We start from the raw sequence: 24,192 nt of genomic DNA, 5'->3' as shown, positions 1-24,192 counted from the left end.
GACTTCACCTTGGTCGGAGAATCTGAGTCGAAGTCTGATGAAGGAGAGGACTCATCGGTAGAGTCAATATCCCGCTTCTTCTTCTGCTCCTCCTTCCTGGAAGCCGCTAACTTCTTGCATTCCTTCCTCAAATGTCCCTTCTTGCCACAGTGGTAACACTGGGCCTTCGACTTCTTCTTCCCGTCACCCCTCTCTGAAGCTACATAAGCCTCGCATCCATAATGTGCCGGAAGCCGCTTCTGTAATCTCAAGGATGTCTCATGCTTAAGAAGCATCGAGGTCATATGTGTAAAACTGACAGGAGTCGATGATGTCTGCGCCCGCAAAGCATTGGCTACTCCATCAAACTCTGGGGGGAGCTTGTAGAGGACCGTCCCGACGAGATGCGCCTTGGGAAGAGCAGACTGCATGTGTCGAAGCTGGTCCTGTACCTGCGTAACACGAAGAAGAAAAGACTGAATAGTATCTTTCGGCTCAAACTTCATCTGCTGGAGCTGACCATAAAGTGTGACTGCCCGCATGGTGGAAGGTGCCTTGTACATCTGCTGCAACTTCTGCCATACTTCAGGAGATGTCCTACAGGAGGTAACCACCGGTAAGACCGCTTTAGAAATACACCGAAGCAACGCCGAGTAAGCACGGGCATCGTCCGAGTCCCATGTGAGCACCGCTTCCTTATGGTTGTCCTCATCAAAGTCATTAGGAAGAGGAAAAGGACGGAGAGGTCGAGGAATAGCTCCACAGACGATGTACCATAACCGCTTCTGCACAAACCAAGCTTTCATGACAGCACTCCATGTGAGATAATCAGGTCCATGTAACTTATTATCAGTGGAAGTGCACGGAGGAACCATATGGAGAGGATAAGAAGAGAAGTAGAGAAGAGATGGAATTTAGAGAGGAAACACAGCCAAAACACAAGCACAGACGGCAGAAAATGAGAGTTCACATGCAATATAACCCAAAATCTGATCTATAGAAGACAAAATCTGTTGCAGAAAGTCAAAAAATTAGTCAAAAACTGCCAAAAACAGCAAAAACGGCCTGAAGTAACAGTCACCCAGCCACGAGAGATGCTGAATCAGCAAAACGCAGGCTGTAAACTGGAGAAAAACAGGTAGAACACTGTCGCCAGCAGCTGTAGATGAAAAACGCAGGCAACAGAGGGTGTGTAGGCAGCAGGCGATGGCAAGACTGCAAAAAACGCAAGCTGAAAACAGCCCTAAAACAGGTCGCCTGGCTGCGACAGCAGTCGTCTGATCAGCAGGGGTACAAAACAGTCTTGAAATCAGCAATAAAACACAGCAGAAACACACATTCTGAAAACTGATACCATGTCAGAAGTGGAGCAGCGGTGGAAGCATAAACAAGTGCTGAAATAAACTGCTGAAACACAAGACAAAAAGAAAAAAGAAAACGATACAGATGAGAACTCAGATGTATGCACGGGAAATGGAATCCATATATCTGAACACGAGACAGTCGCATACAACAGTGAGTCACTGGCTGCGTGGGCACTGGCACTGGCTCCTCTCTCCACAGAGTCTGCAGATGGTGAAGATGAAGTGACTGACTGAGGAGGAGCCACTGAGTATAAATAGGCTGAAAAAGTGGGGAGCAATAATGCTGGTCGGACAGCATTAATGCTGGCCGATTGGTGCATAAAAATGCTCCACTAGCATAAAATGCCACAAAAAAAAAAACCTAAAATACCTAAAAAATGCCCAGCTCAGATCAAGCTCAGACTCACACATGAGCTGACAAATACTCTGCTAACAGGCATATGGTAATTTCCTCTGCGTCTTTGCCATGACTTGTGTAACTCTTTCATGGATTCGTATTGGGATTTTACACACGTTGGCTTAGAGCCCTCGTGTATCTTGTAATCATGTAAGCTTGTACCTTTTTTCGTAATTAATACAATTATCTTTTACGAAAAAAAAAGAGTGTGACATGAGATGCTTTATTAACGTCTACAAGAGGCCAAAATGACCTGTGGGACCAGCAATTACCAAACAAAGCAGGTACCGATGGTACACTCACTAATTCGTGTACTCTTAGAAGGTACATTAGGCCAAGCTATCCTCTGGCCTAGTTTTATTAGCAATGTGTGCTAATGCTTTGGGTTGGGTGGTGCAAAATGAGCTGTGAACAAAGGTAAAATCAATAAGATTAAGCTACTTGATGATTCTCAAATGGTGCTGAATTTATTTATTGATGACACTAACATATTGTGAAAAATGATGGGACATCAATTAGAAACGTTTGGAACTGCTTGAATACCCTTTGTATGGCCTTTGGCTCTAGGATAAATCATAACAAAACATGTATGAGGAGTCTAATCAAGCTTCCACCCCCTTTCTTGGTTGATCAATCAAGGCTACAAAATCACCACCACCACCACAACAACAACAGTCAACAACCCAAACCACCACCAACAACAACCACACAAAAAAAAAAGTGCTTGTTTTTTGGTACGATTTTGTACGGTACGAACTGTATAGTACGAACCAGTTCGTCCTACGTACGAGTGCAACAATACCCAAAATTAATGTACCCATCCATAATTATATTGGCTATGCCATTTGCAATGTGGAGTGGTTCCCAACCTTTGTTGATCCTTAGAGTGGCAGTAATTAATTAATTAATGCTAGTCCCTAGTATCACCATTTGACATTTAATGGTTAAATAATTGTCCTAGGGTCAAAACTTGCATTAATTGACCACTAAAGCCCAGCTGGCATAACTTGTCACAACTTTTGCCTTTGATACACCATTGACTTCTTGGGGTCCTTGGTGTGTTACCATAACTGCCATGTGGAGTAGGTGTGCTTTACAACCTTGCACATTTGATGATTAACTTAATGAAATATTACTAGCAAGATTAAAGTATCTAAAAAATTTCACGTCCTTGTGACATGGATGGTAGAGCGTCGAGTCACACGATGTACAAGCCAACAGGATCTGAGATCTCCATGATGGAGGGGGCTCCGTCGCCATAGGTAACAACTCATCATTGCTTGTTCGAGGTGTGGGCACCTTCCCTTTGCTTCTTGATAGATAGGTTTCCTCATTTTGCGATTGAAGTCCTTATTTTCTAGACTTGGGCTTCAACTTTCTTTCTATACACGGCCTCGCTTAGATTGGTACATATGTGGGTGCTCTACGGCTTTGGAGGCCTTGTGGCTTTCCCACATGCTCGTAGAGATTGGATTTCCATAACAAGGACCTACCTTCCCTTGGGCTGACAATCAGAATGCTTTGGCTGTGTGAAGAACCCGAAGTTTTATGCTTGCATGAAGCACATTGAGGTCCAATACCATTATGTCCAAGAGTGCATGTTGGATGGCGAGCTGGAGCTGGTCTATTGGCCGACATCAAACATTGTGATGGACATCTTTATGAAGGCGCTTCCATTGCCTTCTATGCCTTATCATATGCATCTCCATGGTTGCAGCCACCCCTAGGATTTGAGGGGGGCATGAGGATTTAGTGTGCCATGCTGTCATCTCTTGGTTGTAAGCTCCATCAGAGTTTGGTGGAGACATGGGAGCTCTGACATACTCTAGGCATGTGCATGCATTTAAGTGCAGCATTTCAGGCATTTGCAGCCTGTTTCTTACTGTTCACAGCCTGTTTTGAGGTGCCTTTGCTGGGAGGACACTTTGGCACTAGGGAACAACTATTATCTTTAAAAAACTCTTATCTAAACCCTTTAGGGAACAACTGCAATAAATCTTAGTCCACAGGGTTACAGTTATTTTGTTATACATAGCCAGCCTTTATCAACAATAAAATGATATAAAGTTCACAAACTGCGTCATATTGTCCTCATCATTGTTTGAAATACTAACTATTACTTCATTTGCAGTTGACAATCTGCAACCTTGTTTTTGGTAGGCTGGCCATGTGTGCCAAGTCACCTTGATGTCACACTGATTCAAAGGACAGATGATTTTTTACGCTGACATTATGACAGATCATTTTCCCTCAGGATCTAATAGTAAAGAAGAAAGACTGATTCCTATGTCTTCATTGCCCTTGAATATGAAATACCAAGAGATATGAGTTTATCCATATTTGCAGACCAAGACCTGAAATTTATAACAGTAACGATGGACTATTACTGGCTGTGCTATATAATGGTGTACAAAACTTGGATTTGCCTGACCTAAATCTGGACAAGACTAGTCCACATGGCAAGAGTAATAAGTGCTGGGCATGTTAAGATCTACAGCTGAAGCTTGAGATAGTGGTCAGGTGAAGCTTGAGATCTAGTGATCAGGTGAAGCTTGAGATTAAGTGATTAGGTGAAGCTTGTGATTATTGAGAAATCTCACACGAGAAAATTAGCAACATGTTGTCGTGGAAATTTCTCAAATCTTTTCTTTCTATTGATATATTTTTTGTACATTTAATGTTGATTATATTTTCTATTTTAGTGATAGACTAAACTACCTATATGGACTGTTGCACTTTGCAGGAGCTTCTGTCTCATCTCCCCAAAAAGTATGAAGAAGTAAGAAGGTGATTCAGTGATGCTCTATTCAGCCTCTTGTTATGCTGTGGGTAGTGACTCTTTTTAGGGATCTTTAGTGGGAGATCCTTTGTTTCAGAATTTTGGACTTAATTTTGTAATCCATGAAATGTTAAAATTACATACCAGCTTTATTAGAACCCAACATGTTGTGAACTTTTTTGGTGGTCTTGGCAGTAGGATGATGCACTTTTTTTGATCCTTGTGTTCTTGTTGAAATGACATCAAATATAGTGAGTTCTACCTGGATGACACAGGCATTACAAGTTATTTAGCATGATGAAAGTGATTTGGTGATATATGCAGGACTATGGTTCTAGTAGCACAAGCATCTAGGTTTGTGTTGATGGATTTCACATGGAGCTCACCACCATTTATATATCACAGGCTTTGATTATAAAAGTTGCAGCTTGGTCCTAAACTTACAGAGAATGGTGCCAGTAACAGAATTATGTTACTTGTGGCAGTGGAGATAGGAGATTGGCTGTAAAGTAGCAGTGTGAAATTCGTCTGCAATGTCCTTTATTGCTCTTTGTTCACATACTTCCATATGTGTTTGAAAACATGAGGTGGGTTGTGGGTGAGAGAGAGCCATCCTTGTGGGCTATGATGGCAATACACCTCTTCTCCACTCAGGAAAAAAGCTTCGAAACAGGAAAGCTTTGCTTCCTTGTCCTCTTTGAATGTCCCTGCAGTTTTTCCCATCCAAATGAGAGATTGATGATGTCTAAGACTACCCTACCAGAGGATGGATTTATTGGGGATCCACCCTCCCACTTCCCTTTCATGACAGGTTTCTTTAGTTATCTAATTACCTACCACATTTAGTTTGATACATTAAATCAGGTTCCTTAACTAACCCGTTAAGGACAGGGTTCATTCACAAACTTAGTCACAAACACAAAAACAAATTGAAGACAATCCTTTTAGAAAACAATTCTTTTATTCCAAGCTGGGTAACCTTGCTTTATTACAGTAGATCAACAATCCATGCATAAGACTTTGCTCCAAGGTGAGATACCAATAATCTGCTCACCTGGAATTTAGGCCTTTTGAGAGAACCATCCCCGGCTTGCAAGGGATTAGCATTATCCTAGATGCCCTAGGAGTACCAAGTATCCCTTTGCTCAATTTCTTTTGTACTGAGGGGAGTTTGTAGCCCTTCAACAGTACTGACTAATAAAAGGGTCTTTCTCTTGGGAATACAGATTTAATGCCAGTGACATAGCAAAAAGAGTGTTACTATGCTATTTATTGGTAGAATTAACCACCTCTCAGTTGAAGCCCGGCAAGGTAGACACTGTCCCAATGCACAGCTTGCTTCCATCTATTATGGTCTTTCAGCACGGTTATGCTGCCTTTAGCACTATACCTTGGCAGTTTATTCCCTCTTTTGGCATTGATTTGCACTGGATGCTAAAAAGTGAGTCAAAGAAATGCTTACAGATACCCTTACTGGTCAAGGTTATAGGGTCATTCCTGAAAGGAGTGTCCTGGATTAGCCAAAAGGTTTTCTAACTTGTTTGTGTTGGCATTTTTATTTTAGCGTGTCTTGATGGATTAATATTCTGCTGATATGCTAAGGTGTGAACTTAGTATTATAGATGTCAAAAACTCCTGCTTATAATTCACATGTTTACAGATGTATACGTAGAATTTTTTTTGTACGAGAGTGTATACAAACGAAGCTGAGATGTTCAGTATTGATAAATACATTTTCAGCCTAGACCTTGTGGTCTCTTTGAAAATAATTTACTATTTGGTTGAGTATTCAAATGCTGGAAGACGGAGTGGATTGCAAAAGTAGTTATATGCATTGGCATTCATGGTGCTCTAGCAACACACTGAAGAGGGCATGGTTTGTGGTGGGAAAGAGTAACGTATTTTCTTAGTACACAAATATCCTTTACGCTCTTATGCCATGATGATTTAACATATTTGGCAGGTGTATATCTGCAAATTTTTGCTTCATCCTAAACATGCTTCAGGTATTCCTTCCCATTTAAACCTATCTGTCTTTCATTGAAGCAAGATAGTTTGTCTGTGTGATGAAATACTGACTGGTATATGAAATATATTTACAGGCTTTTGAGCCTCCATTTGACATGTCTCAAGACTATGACATAGAACCAGGAAGCCTAGTTGGGCAGAATAAACCTCCTCATTTTTCCTGTACCACAAGTGCAGATCCTCCTGGCGTATGCACAGGGATTGATTTGAACCCGCCTTGCGAACCAGCAGAGCTAAACAATGGACAGTTACTGCTGCCAAATAAAGGAAGTCCAAGAGGCCCTGGGAGTAATTTTAGTGCTGAAGATTACAAGACAACGGATATAAGGGATGCATCTTGTTTGGTTTCAAATAGGAGTGGGCCTTTTGGTAGATCAACCAGTGGACAGGCTGCAGAGAATAATAGGTACACTGAACCAGACCTGGGAAGAAGCATAAGCAGAAGTGATGGTAGCAGGGGTATAGATTGCAGGTCTGAATGTCGGCAAGACATAGACAATGCATGGACTGCTGCAGATCACCAATTGAAACCCCACAGTAATAAGAAGGTACTTCTAGTTTACCAAATTTGAAGAAATTAACAGACCCTTGTATGCTACTATCATAATAGAAGATTTGAATTAGTAATTGGATGCTTTTTCAAGTTTCAAATATTTTACACAAGGCAATACATTTTACCCCCTGGATGACTCCCCTCTGCACATAGTGAAGTACTGATGATAGAAAATTGGAGCTATCAAGCTGGCTGGTTAAGGGGATCATATCTTCATACAAGAGATAGGGGAAGGAAAAGCCACACTTTGGTATGTAGTTTAGTGGCTACTCATTGTGGAAAGTGGTCAAACAAAAGTGCAGGCAAATTTTACAAAATACTTTCAAAACATTCTTCATAAGAGAGTGAAGATTCTTGTACAGTGTTTGCTTTGGATTCTAATAATCTTTGTTGATGTGTCCAAACTTGTTAATTTTTGTACCTTGGCTTCCTTTGTTCCACCAGAGCTTGCTCTTTGTGTCCATTTCTTCCTCATACCTTGCAAATAACCTTCGAAGAAAAACCTTTGTTGTAGAGTGCAGTTGCTACAGGGCTCAGTGTAGACGATTGGGCTTTTTCTTTTATTCTACTTTCTTGTTTGTACAAAGCACCTTCCACTGAATTGAGCTTTCTATTTGGCACATTTCTTAATGTTGCTACCAGGTGTCCGTACCCTTTGTCTCTTTGTCATAAACGGAAGTAAGCCCCCAGCTTCTCACTAGCAGCCCCCTTCTTAAGCTGCACCTTAGCTTAAGCAGGCCCTCAGCAAGCTGCCCCCTTAAGCACAGGGCTTAAGCAGTCCCCTTTAATCTAATGGACAATAGAAAAGGCCAGCAAGTAGACCTCATACAGCCTTTGTAATGGCTGCCACTCCTCTTTTTTTTTTGGTAATGAAGATCTTCAATCTCCACTCCAAGAGCTTCTTGGACAGCAACACCACCAGTACTTGGACTCCTTCAATCTCATACCAGTCACACAACGTCTAAGAAGGAGGCTTTGATACCATGCTATGAGACATGGTAGAACACAAAGGGAATAGGGAATTAAAGAGGAAATAAGAAAAACAAGAATGAGGCCACAATGTCATGGAAGATTTGATCCTTTTCATTTTAGGACCCGCTCATGCATGCATTAGGGAAGGAAAAAGTCACACTTTGGTATGTAGTTTCATAGCTTCCTATTGTGCACGGTGGCTTTACCTTTTCCTCATCATTCATCCCTACTTGTGAGGGTATCGTTTTTAGACCATTCTGATGCTCTTACAATTTAGGGCCTGTTGGAAAATGCACCAGCTGCCGTTGGCCCTCCCGAGCAAAAAAAAATGGAGGGATTTGCTATTGTGGGTATTGTATGAAACCTCTTTTCGACTACAACACACAAAGAGTATCAGAATCCCTATCAAAGTTGTGTAAAGACCTTTGCACTATAAAATTTAGTATAAAAATCCAAGTGGCAAAAACTTGTCATGATCATGCCTCTTGCTGATTGCAAATCTGGTTTGGTGTATGAAGCCCATACACCAAGACATTAATCCTCTGTCATGTGAGTTTTGCCTTGACATGCTTGACTTCTTGTTATAGATGCCCCATCAGTCGTATAGGTAGAAGTGTGCACTATTCTTTGTTCTAATCCACTATGTGGGTGCACCATAATCTGTGATCATTCATTATGTGGCCAGCTTTAATGCACAATGGTAGATATCTCTACATATCAAAGGAAAAGAAATCGAACAATGTAAATTTGGAACTTCTACGTAAAAGACGCAAGTTCTTTTTCTATGGGGTTATCACTGTCAGGCAGTTTTCATCTGACATTTCTGCTTTGTCACACTAGTGACCCACCAATATCTCCTTCCCCTTCTGAGTTGACTGTCTCACCTTTTTTACCCTAGTGTAGCTCTAGCTATTAGTTTTGACCATGGTGCACCTTAGTGTCACCAAAGCAAGGGTAGAAGGAGAGCATAATGCTGTAGCAGGACCCACAACAAGTCTCAAATACAATACGTTTTTAATACTAGGGTGTCTTCAGTTTTCCTTTATTTCTTTTTCACCTCTACATATGTAGAAATTTTAATAACTGAGCCTTTTCATAAGTAAATAATTTGATAACAGACTCTCAAGATTCATTTGTAATGTGAAGGCAACTAGTTGTTCTAATCAGTCTTTCTTCCGAGGTTTCCACATTTGGTTTCTTGAAGAAATTTACATGTTTGAAACAAGTAGTTGCTGTGTTGTTTTGTAAATGCATGTCATTGAACAAATATTCTTAATTCTCATCAATCTTTCTTCACAGGTTTCCAAATATGTGGTTTCTTGAAATAACTTAACTGTCTGAAATAACATTTGCTGCATTTTTGTGGAATTGCAGGTCATCATTTGTGGTATGGATTTTCGAGATCCTGCTTTTCAGCTTCATGTTCCCCCAGCAGATGTGGACAAGGTAGTAAAATATGTAAAGGAAAAGATTGACAAAAATGTGAATAAACTTGCAGAGTAGCCATGCTTCATGTTTCAACTGAACTATAGCTTGAGGAGGGCAAAAAAGTAGAGATTGCAGTGACTTAAGATTTACTGTTTGGTTGCTTGGCGTTATAATGCTGGAAAGACCTTGTAAAGTTGAGGAATGATTGAATGTAGGATTCCCAAGAGTATTTAGCATCAAAAAATTAGTTGTTGCAAGGTGGTTAAGGATTTCAATATGATCTGACAATGAATGTTATAAGTTCTCAGATCTTGTGCAGTATATTTGAATTATAGGGTAAATGTTGCCATTGTGAAAGAGCTACAAAATTTTCCCTATTTTTGGATAAAATCATCATTTTTGGCATTTTAGTACACTTTTATGGACCATGAAGGTAATTGGATCAGTAGCCATATCATTGATTTAGTACATGGATTAAAATGACTGAAATGATCTCTAATAACGACTAGCCGAATTTAGCACTGAAGCATTTATTTTTTTACTCTGGAGAACGGATTGATGCCAGCATCTTGTACCTTGGTGTTTCATTCATGGTAAGTTATGACAATGAAGGTATAGGCTGACTAAAAATAGTAAGGCAAATTGTGGGAGTTACTTGATATTGATTTTTCCATACACATCGCATGCATTTAAGGTCTATGAAAATCAAGTGGCACCACAAAAATGTTTATGATAAGCAAATCAATTCTTGGAAGCATTGAGGGTCTACTACTCATATTATGTTAATCAATTATGAATACCTAGATATGTGTTGACCATTTTTGTGACCTCTAGTAATCATGTTTTAAAAGTCAAAATCCTTTTACAAAGAGGATAGAAGTGCAATAATCTGCAAAAGATTTGGCTCACTAGAATTTACACATTGCTTAAAGTGTTTTGATATCAAACAACCCAATAAATTAGAGGATGATAGAAACAAACAAAAAAGGGAGTTTTTTTGTCCAAATAACTATCCCTATTTCATATTCTGCTCATGGGCCTTCTTCAGGCTCGAAGAGTTGCAAATTGGACAAAAACAAGACACAATGATGTCTACATGTGAAACCAAAAGAGTATCAAAGAAGGTCGTCCAAAATTTCCAGTTTTTTAGGGAGAGTTGTTTTGCCCTTTTTGATAGGGGGTTCAGAACATCAATATTACTTGTAGACAGATGCATATCATTATCTATGGGAGGTCACTATTGTTGCGGGGACTGAAATTTTAGCTAATGGAAGAACCATGGATTGTAAACATATTTAGTTTTTTTAAAACAGTAGAGAAAATTGCATATTAATGAACCCCTCCAAAAATAACACGAGGAAGAAGACAATAAGAACCTTATATAGCACGTCAAATAACATCTAAACACTAAAGGGAGTCTAATACATGGGTTAGGTGAAAAGCTAGTTTGGTAGTCTAAAATGCCAGACCATTGTGTGATTTAGATGGAAGAAGGTGCTTGAATCCCAAGTTTGTAGAACAACGTCTCTCCTCCTCATGCACTTTGATTTACCATATACTCTTTCCCATATCCCAAGTAGTGTGAACTATCTCCATCCAAAATGGTGGAGTCTCTGCAGTATCAGAGACATCTTGTAAGTATATAAGATGGTTGCATGCTGCCAAAAATTAAAAGTGGAAATCAGGCTCACATGATGTCTAGAGATGAGGTATGGTAGAATTCCGTGGTTATCCATGTAATCACAGATTGGGCCTTAGTGACGGAACTTCGCTAGTGCTTCCAATCGACTTCTGAGGACTCTGTTTTGTTGTGTAAGACCAACTTGATGGCTCTTCTCCATAACTCTCGAGCTTTGTGCCAATCCCATAGATAGTGCCTTTGGGTCTCCTTTAGCTTCCACATCTAACACAATCTATAGGAGCCCTACCATAGTCCAACCAAGTCCAATTGCAAATGTTTATGATGAACAAACCGTAGAAAGAGAGATCTTCCTATATTTGTAGCTGTTGTGTAATCTCCTATTGAGTTTGCCAAGAATATTGTTATGATGCCTTGTTTGATCCAATGATGAGAAGCCGCTGGTATTGCTTTGGTCCAGCTCATTTGAATCCTCTTGCCTACTTTGGAGGTATATTCAAAGAAGGGAATATTCTTTGTTTCAAGGTGAGTAGTGACTCGGATCTCAAGTGATGGTCGAAGAGAAGAGAATGCCTCATCTTTCTTCTTCTGCAATATGAGCATAGTTCTTAATGAACTTTCAAACGAATCCAATATAACATCCAAAAAAGATTCTACTTGGTTTATGGTTCTTGGAATAAACCAATCTAGCACTACTCCAACCTTTTCGGGCTCAATATGAATGCCATCAATTGAGATGACATGTCTAAGATATAAAAGCTTCGTGTGAAAAATTTCGCACATAGATAGCTTTGCAAACAATTGCTGTCGTCTCAATAGATGCAAGACGATATGTAAGTAGTTCACATGCTCCTCCAAGGACTCACTATAAATTAGTATGTCATCGAGGAAAATGACTATCCACTTTCTAAATTGTTCATCATGTGTTGGAAAGTTGTGGAAGCATTAGTTAATTCAAATAACGCATACAGAGTAAGGCCTGACGATCATCCAAAACGAAAAATTTCAGTTTGATCATTGATTAAAAAGGCAAATGTGCATCTGAGCCCTTCTTTCCCATGTTGAGCTCAAATAAATTTCGAAAATTTTCAATTGAAGCATCAATCACAAAATGTGTTTAAAAAACGGATTGAAAATGAGTCCAAGTTGTCGGTTTAGGGCGTAAGCTCCCCCACCAATCATACGCCTTCCCTTGTAACATGCTTTGTGTTTGCTTGATGTGTTGGGGATCATTGAACTAATATAAATCAAAATACACTGTCCATTTGGCTAGCCATGAATTGATGTTCATCTGATTACATTCCTTTTCCCCTTTAAAGCAATTGGGTTGGAATTGAAGAGGGGATGTCCTCATGGTTGCAGACACAAATGGGAAATGGGGAATGTGAAGCTCAGCTAATTGCCATTGCATTTCTTTTATTTGAGCTTGGAGAATTGCTATGATGGATGAATCTCCTTTAGACGTAAAAGAAGAGGAGGCTTTGGGATATTGCCCATGCAAATGTTAAGGTTGAGAGAAGTCAGATGGGCATCCTCCTTCTGGTGAAGTTCAGTAGAAGCGGGCACATCAAAGGGAGATACTTCGTGCAAAGACATAATATTATTAAGAGGAAAGATTTTGGAGAGAGAAAGAGAAATAACAATTTAGAGTTGAAAGAATGTGAGAGAAGAGAGCATAAAAAGTAGAAATAGTTTTACATTTAATGCAGAACCGGATCTTTTTTTTTCTTGGGGGAAAGTGTAAGATGGGGGGTAGCTTAAGGGATCAATTGTCAACCCTTTTACAAAATATTGATAAATGGGTTTGGACGGATAACTTATGGTGAAGAAGGGCAATGAATTTATTTAGTAAGGTTACGTGGTTTAAAAATGTGACCTCCCAACTAAAAAAAAATGGGAGCATGTGGATTACAATCAGGACGTCTTAAGACTCCACATGCTAGGTGAACAAGGCATCGTTTCACCCTTTAGGTTAATACAACAGTTCGGTTGCCAAGTGACCACGCTAGCTAGGGCAGGTGACCGCACCACTCTTGTCTCTTGCACAGCCCGCTCATCTCCATTCACTTCTTCTTGCACATTTCGTTTGCTAGTTCAATCAAAGACGCAACCACCGACCACCCCTTTCTCACCCTCTCTCCTTAGTGGCGTTGACCATCAACACAACCCCCCTTCTTTTTCTCTCCCTTCGATAGAAAAGAGAAGATGATTAGTAATTTGTCTTTCTCTCTTATTCTCCATGTCAATTGACATTGAGTTAATTTCTTTCTCCCCTCGATTACAATCATCATCTCTCTCCATGACTATCATAATCTCTCTCCATGATTTTGCCACTCTCTCTCTCTCCACAACTAGTTCTCAATGTTTATCTCTCTCTCCCCATCATTCAAAAAGTTTCCAACGATGGTCTGCCATAGCCCTAGAGTGACAGTTCCTTGGACTTCTACTGTTAGAACGATCGAAAAACTCTTGTGCGCAAGCATCATCCCAATACAAAACTTGAGTAGGGTAGTGCATGCTCTTTGCCAATAGTGTCCCATACTACCCTAAATGAGATGAAGATGTACTTGTGAGGTGTGCACCATTATGGTTCCATGAGCAAAAGTGGTTTTGTGTATGTAATTGGATCTTGTGTCCAATCGCAAGTTGATGCTCTGATACGAATGAAACATTCCCATAGGATCCAACTTGCACACGAGACATGATGCAAGCCACTCACCATCAAGCCAAGATTCGAGGGGTGGTGATCACACAATGAATGTGTGCAATAGGGCCTTGAGTCCTATAAATAGGACATGGCTGCCCTATCCTTGAAGTGCCCTTTGTGCAGTTGCACCAAGTCAATTCACGACCATGGTGACCAATGCTACAACGCCCATCTGGATGTCCATGGACATAACATATTTTTTGCATAACATTTTGCTTGAGCATGACATATTGCATCGCCCTTTGCATTACCCCATGCATTGGCATTTTGTTCGAGTTTGTAGGTGTTAGTTAGTTGCCTGCTACTAGCCCTTCACTAGCCATTAGCATCAGTATTCAGACCAAGCCTACCTTTACAGCTGGCAATTGTTCCTCAGCTATTAGGTGGAAACTTTCAGCCTTTATCTTCTGCCTGCAAATGATCTGGTGCCTATGCTTGCTGCAGCTAGGCATCCAAAGGCTGCGTTTGCACTTAAACAGCAACCACCAACCTGTTAGGACATCTTTTATGATTGTGTTTACTGTTTACGGCAGTCGCCCACATCATCAAGTCTAGCTTGTTGCCCATTGTTTGTGGTGCTTTTGTCATGTTTAGCTTGATCTAGACTCTCCAAATTTGTGTTTGCTTCTATTGATCTCATTTGAAAGTTGCTTGGTGTGTTTTGGGATCTGTACAGAGTATGATATACTTTTTAGCCCATACCCCTTGCTTTAGTGTTGAGCTAAAAAATCATTAGCCTTAATTAAACAGCCCTAGAACTCAAGTTAATTAATGAATTTAAACTTTTATTGGAAAGAAACGTGATCCTAGAGAGTTTCAGTGTTCCACTTGCAAACCTAATTTGGGAGGCCCCAAAGTTTCTATAAATAGACAAGCTGCCCTCCCACTCAGTCAATCTCGTTTTTGCAGATTGCAAGTGCTATAGCTTTGCTGTCCACACCCCATTCATAGAGGACATCTTAGCCAAAGCTGCCCCACACTGCATACCACCATTTGGTGCTTGCTTTGCAGCCAACTTCTCGCCATTTCTTCCTCTCCCTGTTGCTGTGTGCTGTCCACCTTCATGTGGGTATTGCATTCACAGCTTCGCAACCACTTGGAGGCTGCATTTGCTGCATTGGTGACTTTGTCTACTACTAGTGACACTGCTGCATTTTGACTACGTAGTTGCTGCTTACCACTTTCTCGTCCCTAGAGTCTCTGTTTGTCTTCTACAGATGTCGCCTTGATTGCCAGACTTCTCCCTTTGCTACATTTGCAATTTTTCTCTCTCTTCTGCTTGTTTGTTCACTAATTCAACCACACTTGAGCTCTGTTTGTTATTGCTAGACATCTTTGGAGCCTGCCTTGCTGTGCTTCAGGATTTGCTAGAGTGCGACACTCTCCAACTCATACTCTTTGCCCCTATCCTTGAGAAAGGGGAGTTTGGGGATTAATATTCCTTCACTGCTTAGTGTGTTTGCTGCATGAGCATTGTATACTATTCAGATTCATTCAACTTCTTATTCATTGTGGTCATTGTCTTGGAGTTACCTTAACCATAATTGTGTTCTTCTATCAGCTTATGCTATTGTCCTATGATTGTGTTTGAGTTTCTGTGTTAGGGTATTTCTTCACATGGGATTAGAGCTAGGTTCTTATTAAAGAAACCGTGACCTTGATCTGAAAGCTCTTCTCAAAAGCAAGGAATCATTTTGTTAACATATTTTAACAAATTATGAGAAAAGTACTAATCTTGCAAGCATCTTTAAAGCAACTTTTAGATAAATCATAATAGACACCATGTGCCAATTTCCAATTAGAAAGATTAATGAGAGAGAGAGAGAGAGAGAGAGAGAGAGAGAGAGAGAGGGAGATCAGACTTCGGCTTTCAGTTGTGAACAGTAACAGTGCACTGCACTCTTGTTGAAGCAACAGGGTTTTCAGGCAGGCAGCTATGTTTTCCACTGTTCGTGGATTTCATGCAGGCTGTGAAATCAGTCATTTTCACTCAGTGACAACGACACGCATGACCATAAAACGGAGAAAAGCAACAAGAAATCATCATTTTTTGAAAACCTTCCCCAAATATTTTAGGCCCAAGAAACAGTCAAGTCTGAAATGCTGATTTCAGATGCCTGATTTTCAAAAATTTCAGACGTCTGAATTTTTTTTCATATGAGTCTCAAAACAATTATGCGTCTAATCCCATGTGAAAGGTGGGTGTCCATGTATCTTGGGTGAATCATAAATCCATGATTTGTAGTATGAAGAAAATGCTTGCGGTAGAAAGCCATCTTCGTCCCCAGCTCCTATATTGGCATCAACCATGTCCACTTGGTATCCAAGTGGGTAAGATCCATCTTGATGATCCTACGAATTTTGGCTTGTTCAAATGAAGAGATGGTGCTTCAAGGGAGTACTAGAAGGGGGGTAACCTGTCCATGCTAAAGCCATGTAGCTCATACTAGACCAATGTTTATTCATCCCAACATGAAGTATCATTGTCTTTGGCAAGTTGCTTGGAGGACTGGGGAGAGAGAGAGAGAGAGAGAGAGAGAGAGAGAGAGAGAGAGAGAGAGAGGTTTTTTTGGGGCGGGATGTATTGTGGAAGAGGAAGCCTAAACAACACCTACAACCACCAAAGCAAACCCACATGGTCACAAATGGGCACTTCAAAGCAAACAAATAGTTTGGGTTGGATGCCATCATATGGCATTTGGACGAGCTGTAGTGGATGGGACAGGTTGGAGAAGTCCATGTGTTTGCCGGATGTGGACAACTGTGGGTAGGTGTGCTTATTAGTTAACATGTGGAATTTTAAATGAAAACGAACTTTGAGATGAAATAAAAGATCTTAAGCAAAGTGCACTTGGCATTGTATAAATGGAACCCGATGTGTGGAATCTAATCCAAAGCTACTGAAAAAATAAGAAAGATGTTGATATTAGTCATGGTCTTGATGGTGACTTAGAACCGGATCAAATAGGATGATGAAGTTATTGGGCCTGGCTGTTGTGACGAGGACAAGGCTTCAATAGTGGTGCCAAATGTGGTATGTCCTCCTTGAGTGTAGAGGTGGGAAGCCTCACTTGTTGCTGAAAACTTTGATTGATGTGTTGCTCTTGATGGGGTGAAAAGTGAAGATAGAGGTGTGTAGATGAGCCACCTTCTATGCAAGTAGTATGTAAATTCTGTGTGTGATATTTACTCAACATGTAATACATTGTATGAAGATCACCCGGGGGGGAGCGGGATGCATGTTGCTCCTCACTAGGGTATAATGCCACCTTCTTTCCTCCAATGAAGGAGAAGCTTGAGAAGGCATGATGGTTTCCCAATAGAAAGGTGCCTTAGCTGCTATTGTGAATTGGTTACATGTTGCTCATGTGACTTGTACAAACCAAGCCTTCATGATAGTGGCAGGATACTGTTTAGAAGAGCACCGGCTCTGATACCTTGTGAAGATACACAAGGGTTTGCACTAAGAAAAGACACCATGTACAAACACGACTAAAACACAATAACTTAGACAAGAGTAGGAAAGAAAGAGAATTTGATGGATGAATGAATGCGAAACAGGATGAGTGAAGATGATACAAATGCGATGCTCGAGGAGGGGGATGTCCAACAACTACTGACTCTTGGCAAGGCAGGCTAAGGGGAAGTGCTTAGGAGTGTTGTCCTCTGTGTATGGATCCTAAGTGCAATAGTACCACCAAAACTGATGCAGACACAGCTGAGTGATAGTAACATGGGTTGGCCATTTTCTAGCTTCCCATCCCAATCCCATTTTCTTACTAGGACTACAAACAGGTTACCAAGGCTGGGAATTTTGCTTCGTGCTGATTTGTAGTGTAGAAAATGCTGTAGGTGATGTCTAGGCAGCTGTAGTAGGATAGGAGAATATTCAAACAGTGGCAGACCAGGCCAAGAGGGTTGGCAGCAATCACATGTAGCTGATGGATGCAATGTGGCAGTTGGCGGCAGCAGGGAGTGTGTTCATGAACACGCTTGAATGTAGATGGCTAGTAGCAACAGCACCATCTTTGGATGATGATGATGATGAGGGTAGAGGACGATTTTCCTGGGGGTTCCTCCATGTTGTTATTAATAGAGGCTATTTTTCTTGGGAAGAAAAAAAGGCTAAATTCTCAGAACTTTCTTCAAGTGTGTTTGTTCATAATTTTTGTGTTTTGAGCCGTTGAATGTTGCAGTATTTAATTTATGATGTTTTCTTGAACTGCTTTGATGGCATAGGTGAGGTGTATTATTCGTAACATTGTTCGGGATTGGACAGAGGAAGTAAGTATGTTGGTGGTTTATACTTGTGATACATAAGCAAATTAAGAAATTAAGCCATTACTAATCGTGACTTGTCACTACTGGAAAGGGAGCATTTGAGCGTGAGCAGTGTTACAAGCCTATTTTGGAGGAGCTGGAATACTGTTTTCCAAACCGATCTAAGGAAAGGTCAGCTGTAGGATGGTTGGTTTTTGTATGATCTCACTGTACTTGGCATGTACATGTGAGTCAGCAAATAATGGAAGAAGTAAATTCTCCTTCACAAGTTTTCAATTAACTATGCTCCTTCCATTTTTCTTCAAGATTTCTGTATGAGAAGATATCTGCTGAAAAGTTCGTACCATATGAAGGTTGCAATGTGAAGCTTGTTTATTCTTTGCTGCCACAGGCCTCCTTGTTGTCTTGTGCCTGGGGCAGGACTTGCTCGGCTAGCTTGTGAAATCTCTTGCCTTGGTAAGTTTATCTTCGTTTTAACAAAAATCAAAAGCATGATTGAGGTTTGTGATATCCTTTACAATTTGCTTTGATGATATGCAGGTTTTGTGTGCCAAGGCAATGAATTTTCATACTACATGTTGATATGTTCCAGTTTCATTTTGAACAAGTGAGATGTTCATCACTTCTCAAATAGCTTTTGTTGAGGAATGATCTAACACATTTCTGGGTGAAAGCTTCCATTAGAAATGTCTGCGTATTTCATTCTTATTTTGTACAAATAAGGCTTGCTTTTTTTGGAGTAAAGATTCAACATGTTGCTATTTGCTAACAACCTAGTCATTGCTTCATGAAATGTAATACTTTTGTAATTAGTGGATCCAACGAACACATAGGTTTGACGCATGTAGAATGTTTTGGAACATGTCTGGTTTAGGATACAGCTTTGGCCTTTCTTTTTTATTTACATGGAAGGCAGCAAAGGCTGCCTTCGTTTGCTCGACCATCTTGGCATGGTCACCTGTCACAATCAAGTCGTCCACATAAAGGACAAACAACACACGACCTCTACTTGAGGTGTGAACATAAAGTTGGGGATCGCCCTTGGAACGCCGATACCCCAATTTCTCTAGGAGGAACAAGTCAATCTTCTCATTCCAAGCATGGGGAGCTTGCTTGAGGCCATAGAGAGCCTTCCTCAACCTGTACACCTTACCATCAGAAGAACCAAAGCCAAGAGGTTGCCCAACATAGTTCTCCTCCTTCAATTCCCCATTCAAGAAGGCAGACTTCACATCTAGTTGATAGACCAACCATCTCCTATGGCTAGCCAAGGCAAGAACTGCACAAATAGTAGCCATCCAAGCTGTAGGGGCAAAAGTATCATGGAAATCAATGCATGGGCTTTGTGCAAAACCTTTAGCAACAAGGCGGGCCTTGTGCTTGTCTAACGTGCCATCACTACGGTACTTGTTCTTGAAGACCCATTTGACTTCAACGATCTTCTTATGAGAAGGCTTAGGTACAAGATACCAAGTGCCATTCCTCTCAATTGACTCCAACTTCTGCTCCATCGCTGTGTGCCAATGATCATGATGTAAAGCCTCCTTCACGGAGGTGGACTCTTGATCTTGCATGGTGCGAGTCATTAAATAGTAATTAGTGTAGACAAGCTCAGTGTGGTGTGCGTGGTTCCTTCGAGAATGCCATGGGCCATCCTGTGGTTGTCTCTCCTCGGGGACCCCCTCAATCCTTGTATCACGAAAAGTGTCGCGTGCCCAATGAGAAGGAGACAGGATCTCTCCTCGTCACTCTTCATCTATTGAAGTCTTTGGAAGGTCTAGTGATTGCTAGGGCTCAATCAGTGAGTCTAGTGGCTGAGAACAAAGCTTCTCATCCAAAGAAGAGTCCTCTAGGGGCACAAGCTCCAGAGGGACAGTGGCTGGTGTTCAACTGTCACTGGGATCTCCAAGAACAGGGTGTTCTGCACCCCCCTTTTAGGCTGGAACTTCCATGAATTGAACATCATGGCTTGTTTAGACATCCCGCTTAATGGGATCATACAATTGGTAACCTTGAGATTGCAAGCTATAGCCCACAAACGCCTATCTTGGAAGCAACTTCAAATTTGTCACTCTGTGTTTTTAGGATGTGAACATGGCCGTTACACCCAAAAACCTTGATATAAGAAACATTTGGCTTAGACCCAAAATATGCCTCATAAGGGGTCATACCAACAATAGCCGAAGTAGGGGATCGATTAATAATGTGGAATGTAGTAACTAAGCCTTAGCCCATAGACAGTGAGATGTCTGTCGATGCTCCGTCATGGTACGGGCCATCTCGATCACACTGGGATTCTTCTGCTCCAATATGCCATTCTCCTGAGGGGTGTTTGTATTGGCAAACTCCTGTTGGATACCACGATGTGCACAAAAACGAGCAAGCTCATTGGAAACAAATTGTCTACCCTTATCCGATTGTAAGGTCTTCAGTCTCCAGGCCAATCGGTTTCCTTAAAAGAGCAATCAATACGTAAAGTTGGAGAAAGCCTCCAGCTTCAGCTTCAAGAAACAAGCCCATGCCATCCTGATGTAATCATCCAGAATTAACGTGAAATACAAGCTCCCTCTAAGAGAGTTTGTCCTCATCGATCCACAAAGATTGATAGAAACAAGCTCCAAGGGTGCTGATGAAGACTGCCTTAAAGCCTTGCTGGGAATAGCATCATGAGTTTGCTTTCCACGGATGCAGGATACACAAGGATGTTGGCTCACAACAATATCGGGCAAAACCTTGAACAAGCTGTCCCTTAGATGTCTTTTGGAGGTAATCATAGTTGAGGTGGCCAAACCGAGCATGCCAAAGCTCAGACTATATTTGAGAGGTAAGAAGAAGAGAAGTCAGAGCTGAAGAATACTGCAACTTATAGACTCCATTCTCCTCATAACCTAAAACAAGGACCTATCTCGATCCATGATTAAGAATTCGAAAAGAATCCACATCAAACTCAACCAAACGACCGAGGGTACAAATCTTGTGTACCGAAAGTAGATGCTATCCCAAGGCTAGCACATAAAGCACCTCAGATGTATGGGCACCACCTTGCTCATCTGGAATAAGATGCATGTTACCCGTCCCTGCATAGGAATAGAAGAACTATCACCAATGAGAATCTGGCCATGCGAAGGCCGCAAATGAGTAACATCAGCTTAAGGAGTCATGTGGCAGGAGGCACCACTATCAACAATCCACTCCCGAGTGTATGGGGCCGTCAATGCAACATCAGAAGCCTTCAAGGTTGATGCCTCAACCACCTCCAAGTCGAGGAAAGTAGCTGATGAGGGAGTAGCCAATGCTCCGGAATCCTTTGAAGGTTTCTCCTTCTTCTTCTTTTCCTTCTTCTTCTTATTGGGGCAATCCTTCTTCCATTGACCTGTCTTGCCACAAATGTGACAAGTGGACTCCTTTTCTTTGTTCTTCTTTGATTTGTCCTCCTTCTTCTTCTTTTAGTCCTTCCTCTTTTTCTAAGAGGACTAATCAACCAAGGCCTCAAATTTAGAAGCATTGGTCCCTTTCAATTGCTCCTCTTAGTCCAAGACCATAGGAACCGACTCTTCCCATCAAAGAGTCTTAGACCACCTTGAGGCAATCAAGGCAGAATAAAAACCACTCAAATGGGGCGGTAACTGTGAAAGAAGAGTTATCGCCATGTCTTTAGAAGTGATAACCTTCCTAGCGTTTTGTACCTGCATTTGAGGTTGTCTTAGCTTGTTAATATGCTCTTGTATAGAGGATGACTTAGTGACACTCATGGTCCTCATTTGTACTGCCAAAGAAACTTGTTTCATGCGATTATATGTTGGATTAAGCTCCAGTCATATCTCCCGAGCCACCGTCAAATGCTTAATATGAGAGATCACAGCTATAGTATATGAGATAAATAAAAACGAGCGGATGTGAGCATTTAGTTTGTCCCAATGTGCCTAAGCCTTTGCCAACTTCAACTTATCACTTGAAGAGAGTTTGGACTTGTCTCATGAAGAAGGACGATGAATAGGCTCCATAACAAGCTCCACCAAATCATAGGACTTCAAAATGGCAAGCATCATAACCCACCAGATGCAATAGTTATTGCCATTGAGCTTTTGATTTGATGGAAGAGGCGGTAACACGGGCACCTTCCAGTCCATGATCGCTTGAAACTTTGTCTTGGCCTCAGAAGACATCTTCACCTACAATGCCTGCACAAAACACAAAAAACAGCCCCCTTTTATTGTGTGAATGTAGCTTGCTAGGGCTCTTTGCTGCTCGTTCTGCTCCTCCTTCACCTGCTGGAGGCGATGAAAAGGTAAAATCTACACTTGAAGGCCCAAATGCAGCCTTGTTCCTTGTCAAAGAGTGGAAATCCCGCACGCCTTGCTCGCCTCAGCCTTGTTCTGATGCGCAGCCCTCTTATTCGCCCTTGAACGTTGAAAACGCAGCCTTGTGTTGTGCTGAAATCTCCTCTTTATGTAGGTCCACCCTTGGGCATAGTCCTTCAATGCTTTGATAGCATGTTAGAGTGAAGCAGTGCAGAAGCATATGACAGAGAGAGAGAGAGAGAGAGAGAGAGAGAGAGAGAGAGAGAGTGGAACGCAGAAAATCCTGCAATGAAGAATGTTGTATAAGGATACAGATATGTACACAGGCCCAAAGTGTATGTCTGCACATGTCTCCACCTCGAAGATCTCACACTTTGTGAACCTTGAGGGCAGTCTCCCCGATCAATAGTTTGGAAATCTGAGATCAGAACTGTATGTGTGTGTGGAGGTGGGCCAAATAAATAGCCCACAAAAAATGCCATAAATAATGTAGGTCGGCTACATTAAATGCAGCCAACTGCCCAGCAGCTTACCGACTGCATCTGCTGTGCCATGTGGCACCTGTGCCGCCTGCCATGCCTGCTGACATCACCTGTACAGACTGACTGCCATGTGTCTTGCCTGCTGCAACTGCAGAAAACTGCTCACAAATGGAACTGCCTGTCCAAGGAATGCCAATCTCTAATAGCTTGAATACCCCAACTGTGCTCACCCTCATACTTGTCAGAAAGACTAAATCAGGAAATAACCAGCCTGAGACAAACTGAGAAACACTGAGAGGTTGGGGGGGAGGATTAAAAGAAGTAGGATCAAGGTGAATGGAGCCATTCACCATAGGTTTGGACCCATTGTCTCTTAGCCATTTTGCCAGACTTTTGGAGGAGGTAGATCCAGCTGGCTGGCCAATGCCCCCATGAATTTCTTTTTTGTTAATAGCACCTTGGAGAAAAAGCCCCCCAAAGGCAAAGTACAAATCAGAAGGAACTCTGTAAAGGGTAGCTATGTACATCACAAGTTCAATGATTGTGTGAACAACCAATCTGGTGGGCTAGAATGCTAGATGATCTAAAGTGCATTGCTGGAGAAAGTATCTGAGTCCCAGATTCACAAGAAGGCCTCTCTCTTTCTCATCCTCTTGCCTATACGGAAAACTTGAACTCCTTTCAATCTTTAGCTGATAGAGGGTGTCATTATATTGTCCTCATGTGACATGGTGTCTGTCCTGAAGACAGATTATTCACATCAAGGTCTTTGTTCAAGAGTTGACAATGATGTTTATTGTTTCTTCCCCCGTTCAAAGCACTATTAGGCTGGACTGTGGTGTATTTTCCACTTTGCCAGCCTTGTCACTTGTCATGTATTTTCTCAACTTGAGACTTGGCATAGCATGAGCATTTGGATGTCTATTCAACTGTGGTACTGCTTTTCGTTTTTTGAAGGGGCATGAGGGGGGTTTTGATGCAATGCAGTGGGACAATTTTGTAGCAAGATGTTCAAATCTGTGAAAGTGAAACATCCTCATGTGAAAACCTCCTGTTTGAGCTCACTTATTGTCTCACTTTTTTCCCTCTTTAGTTGGTGATAATGGCCGGACATGTGTTGTTTGTTTGCTCCTTGTTTTCTATAATATAGTGCTTATCAGGTGCTTCATTGTTTAAACATGAGAATACAAGCGACATTTTGAGTATTCCATTTGATATCTACACATATACAGTGCACACTTCAATAATTGATGTGATATTCCTGTTTGGGTATATTCAGTTT

At 41.3% G+C, this 24,192-nt stretch overlaps 1 protein-coding gene across 3 annotated transcripts in view; it reads left to right on the top strand.

Annotated features, from left to right (window-relative positions):
- LOC148011768 (uncharacterized) overlaps positions 1-24,192 on the top strand; it is a 139,290-nt gene that overhangs the window by 40,894 nt on the left and 74,204 nt on the right. For 2 of the 3 annotated variants that reach the window (XM_087670789.1, XM_087670788.1), the window contains exons 3-10: positions 4,484-4,527; positions 6,483-6,525; positions 6,622-7,095; positions 9,447-9,518; positions 18,086-18,130; positions 18,219-18,298; positions 18,519-18,583; positions 18,668-18,734. In XM_087670789.1, the coding sequence (XP_087526915.1) occupies positions 4,484-4,527; positions 6,483-6,525; positions 6,622-7,095; positions 9,447-9,518; positions 18,086-18,130; positions 18,219-18,298; positions 18,519-18,583; positions 18,668-18,734 (890 nt within the window). Of the gene's footprint in view, positions 1-4,483; positions 4,528-6,482; positions 6,526-6,621; positions 7,096-9,446; positions 9,519-18,085; positions 18,131-18,218; positions 18,299-18,518; positions 18,584-18,667; positions 18,735-24,192 lie in introns of those variants that run through there. The other variant, XM_087670790.1, reaches the window with a different exon arrangement.

Source organism: Lygodium microphyllum, chromosome 28 (assembly GCF_053477565.2).
Source record: "Lygodium microphyllum isolate KBCC chromosome 28, Lygodium_microphyllum_v1.1.10, whole genome shotgun sequence".
Classification (NCBI taxonomy): domain Eukaryota; kingdom Viridiplantae; phylum Streptophyta; class Polypodiopsida; order Schizaeales; family Lygodiaceae; genus Lygodium; species Lygodium microphyllum.
This window is presented reverse-complemented; position numbering and strand designations above follow the sequence as displayed.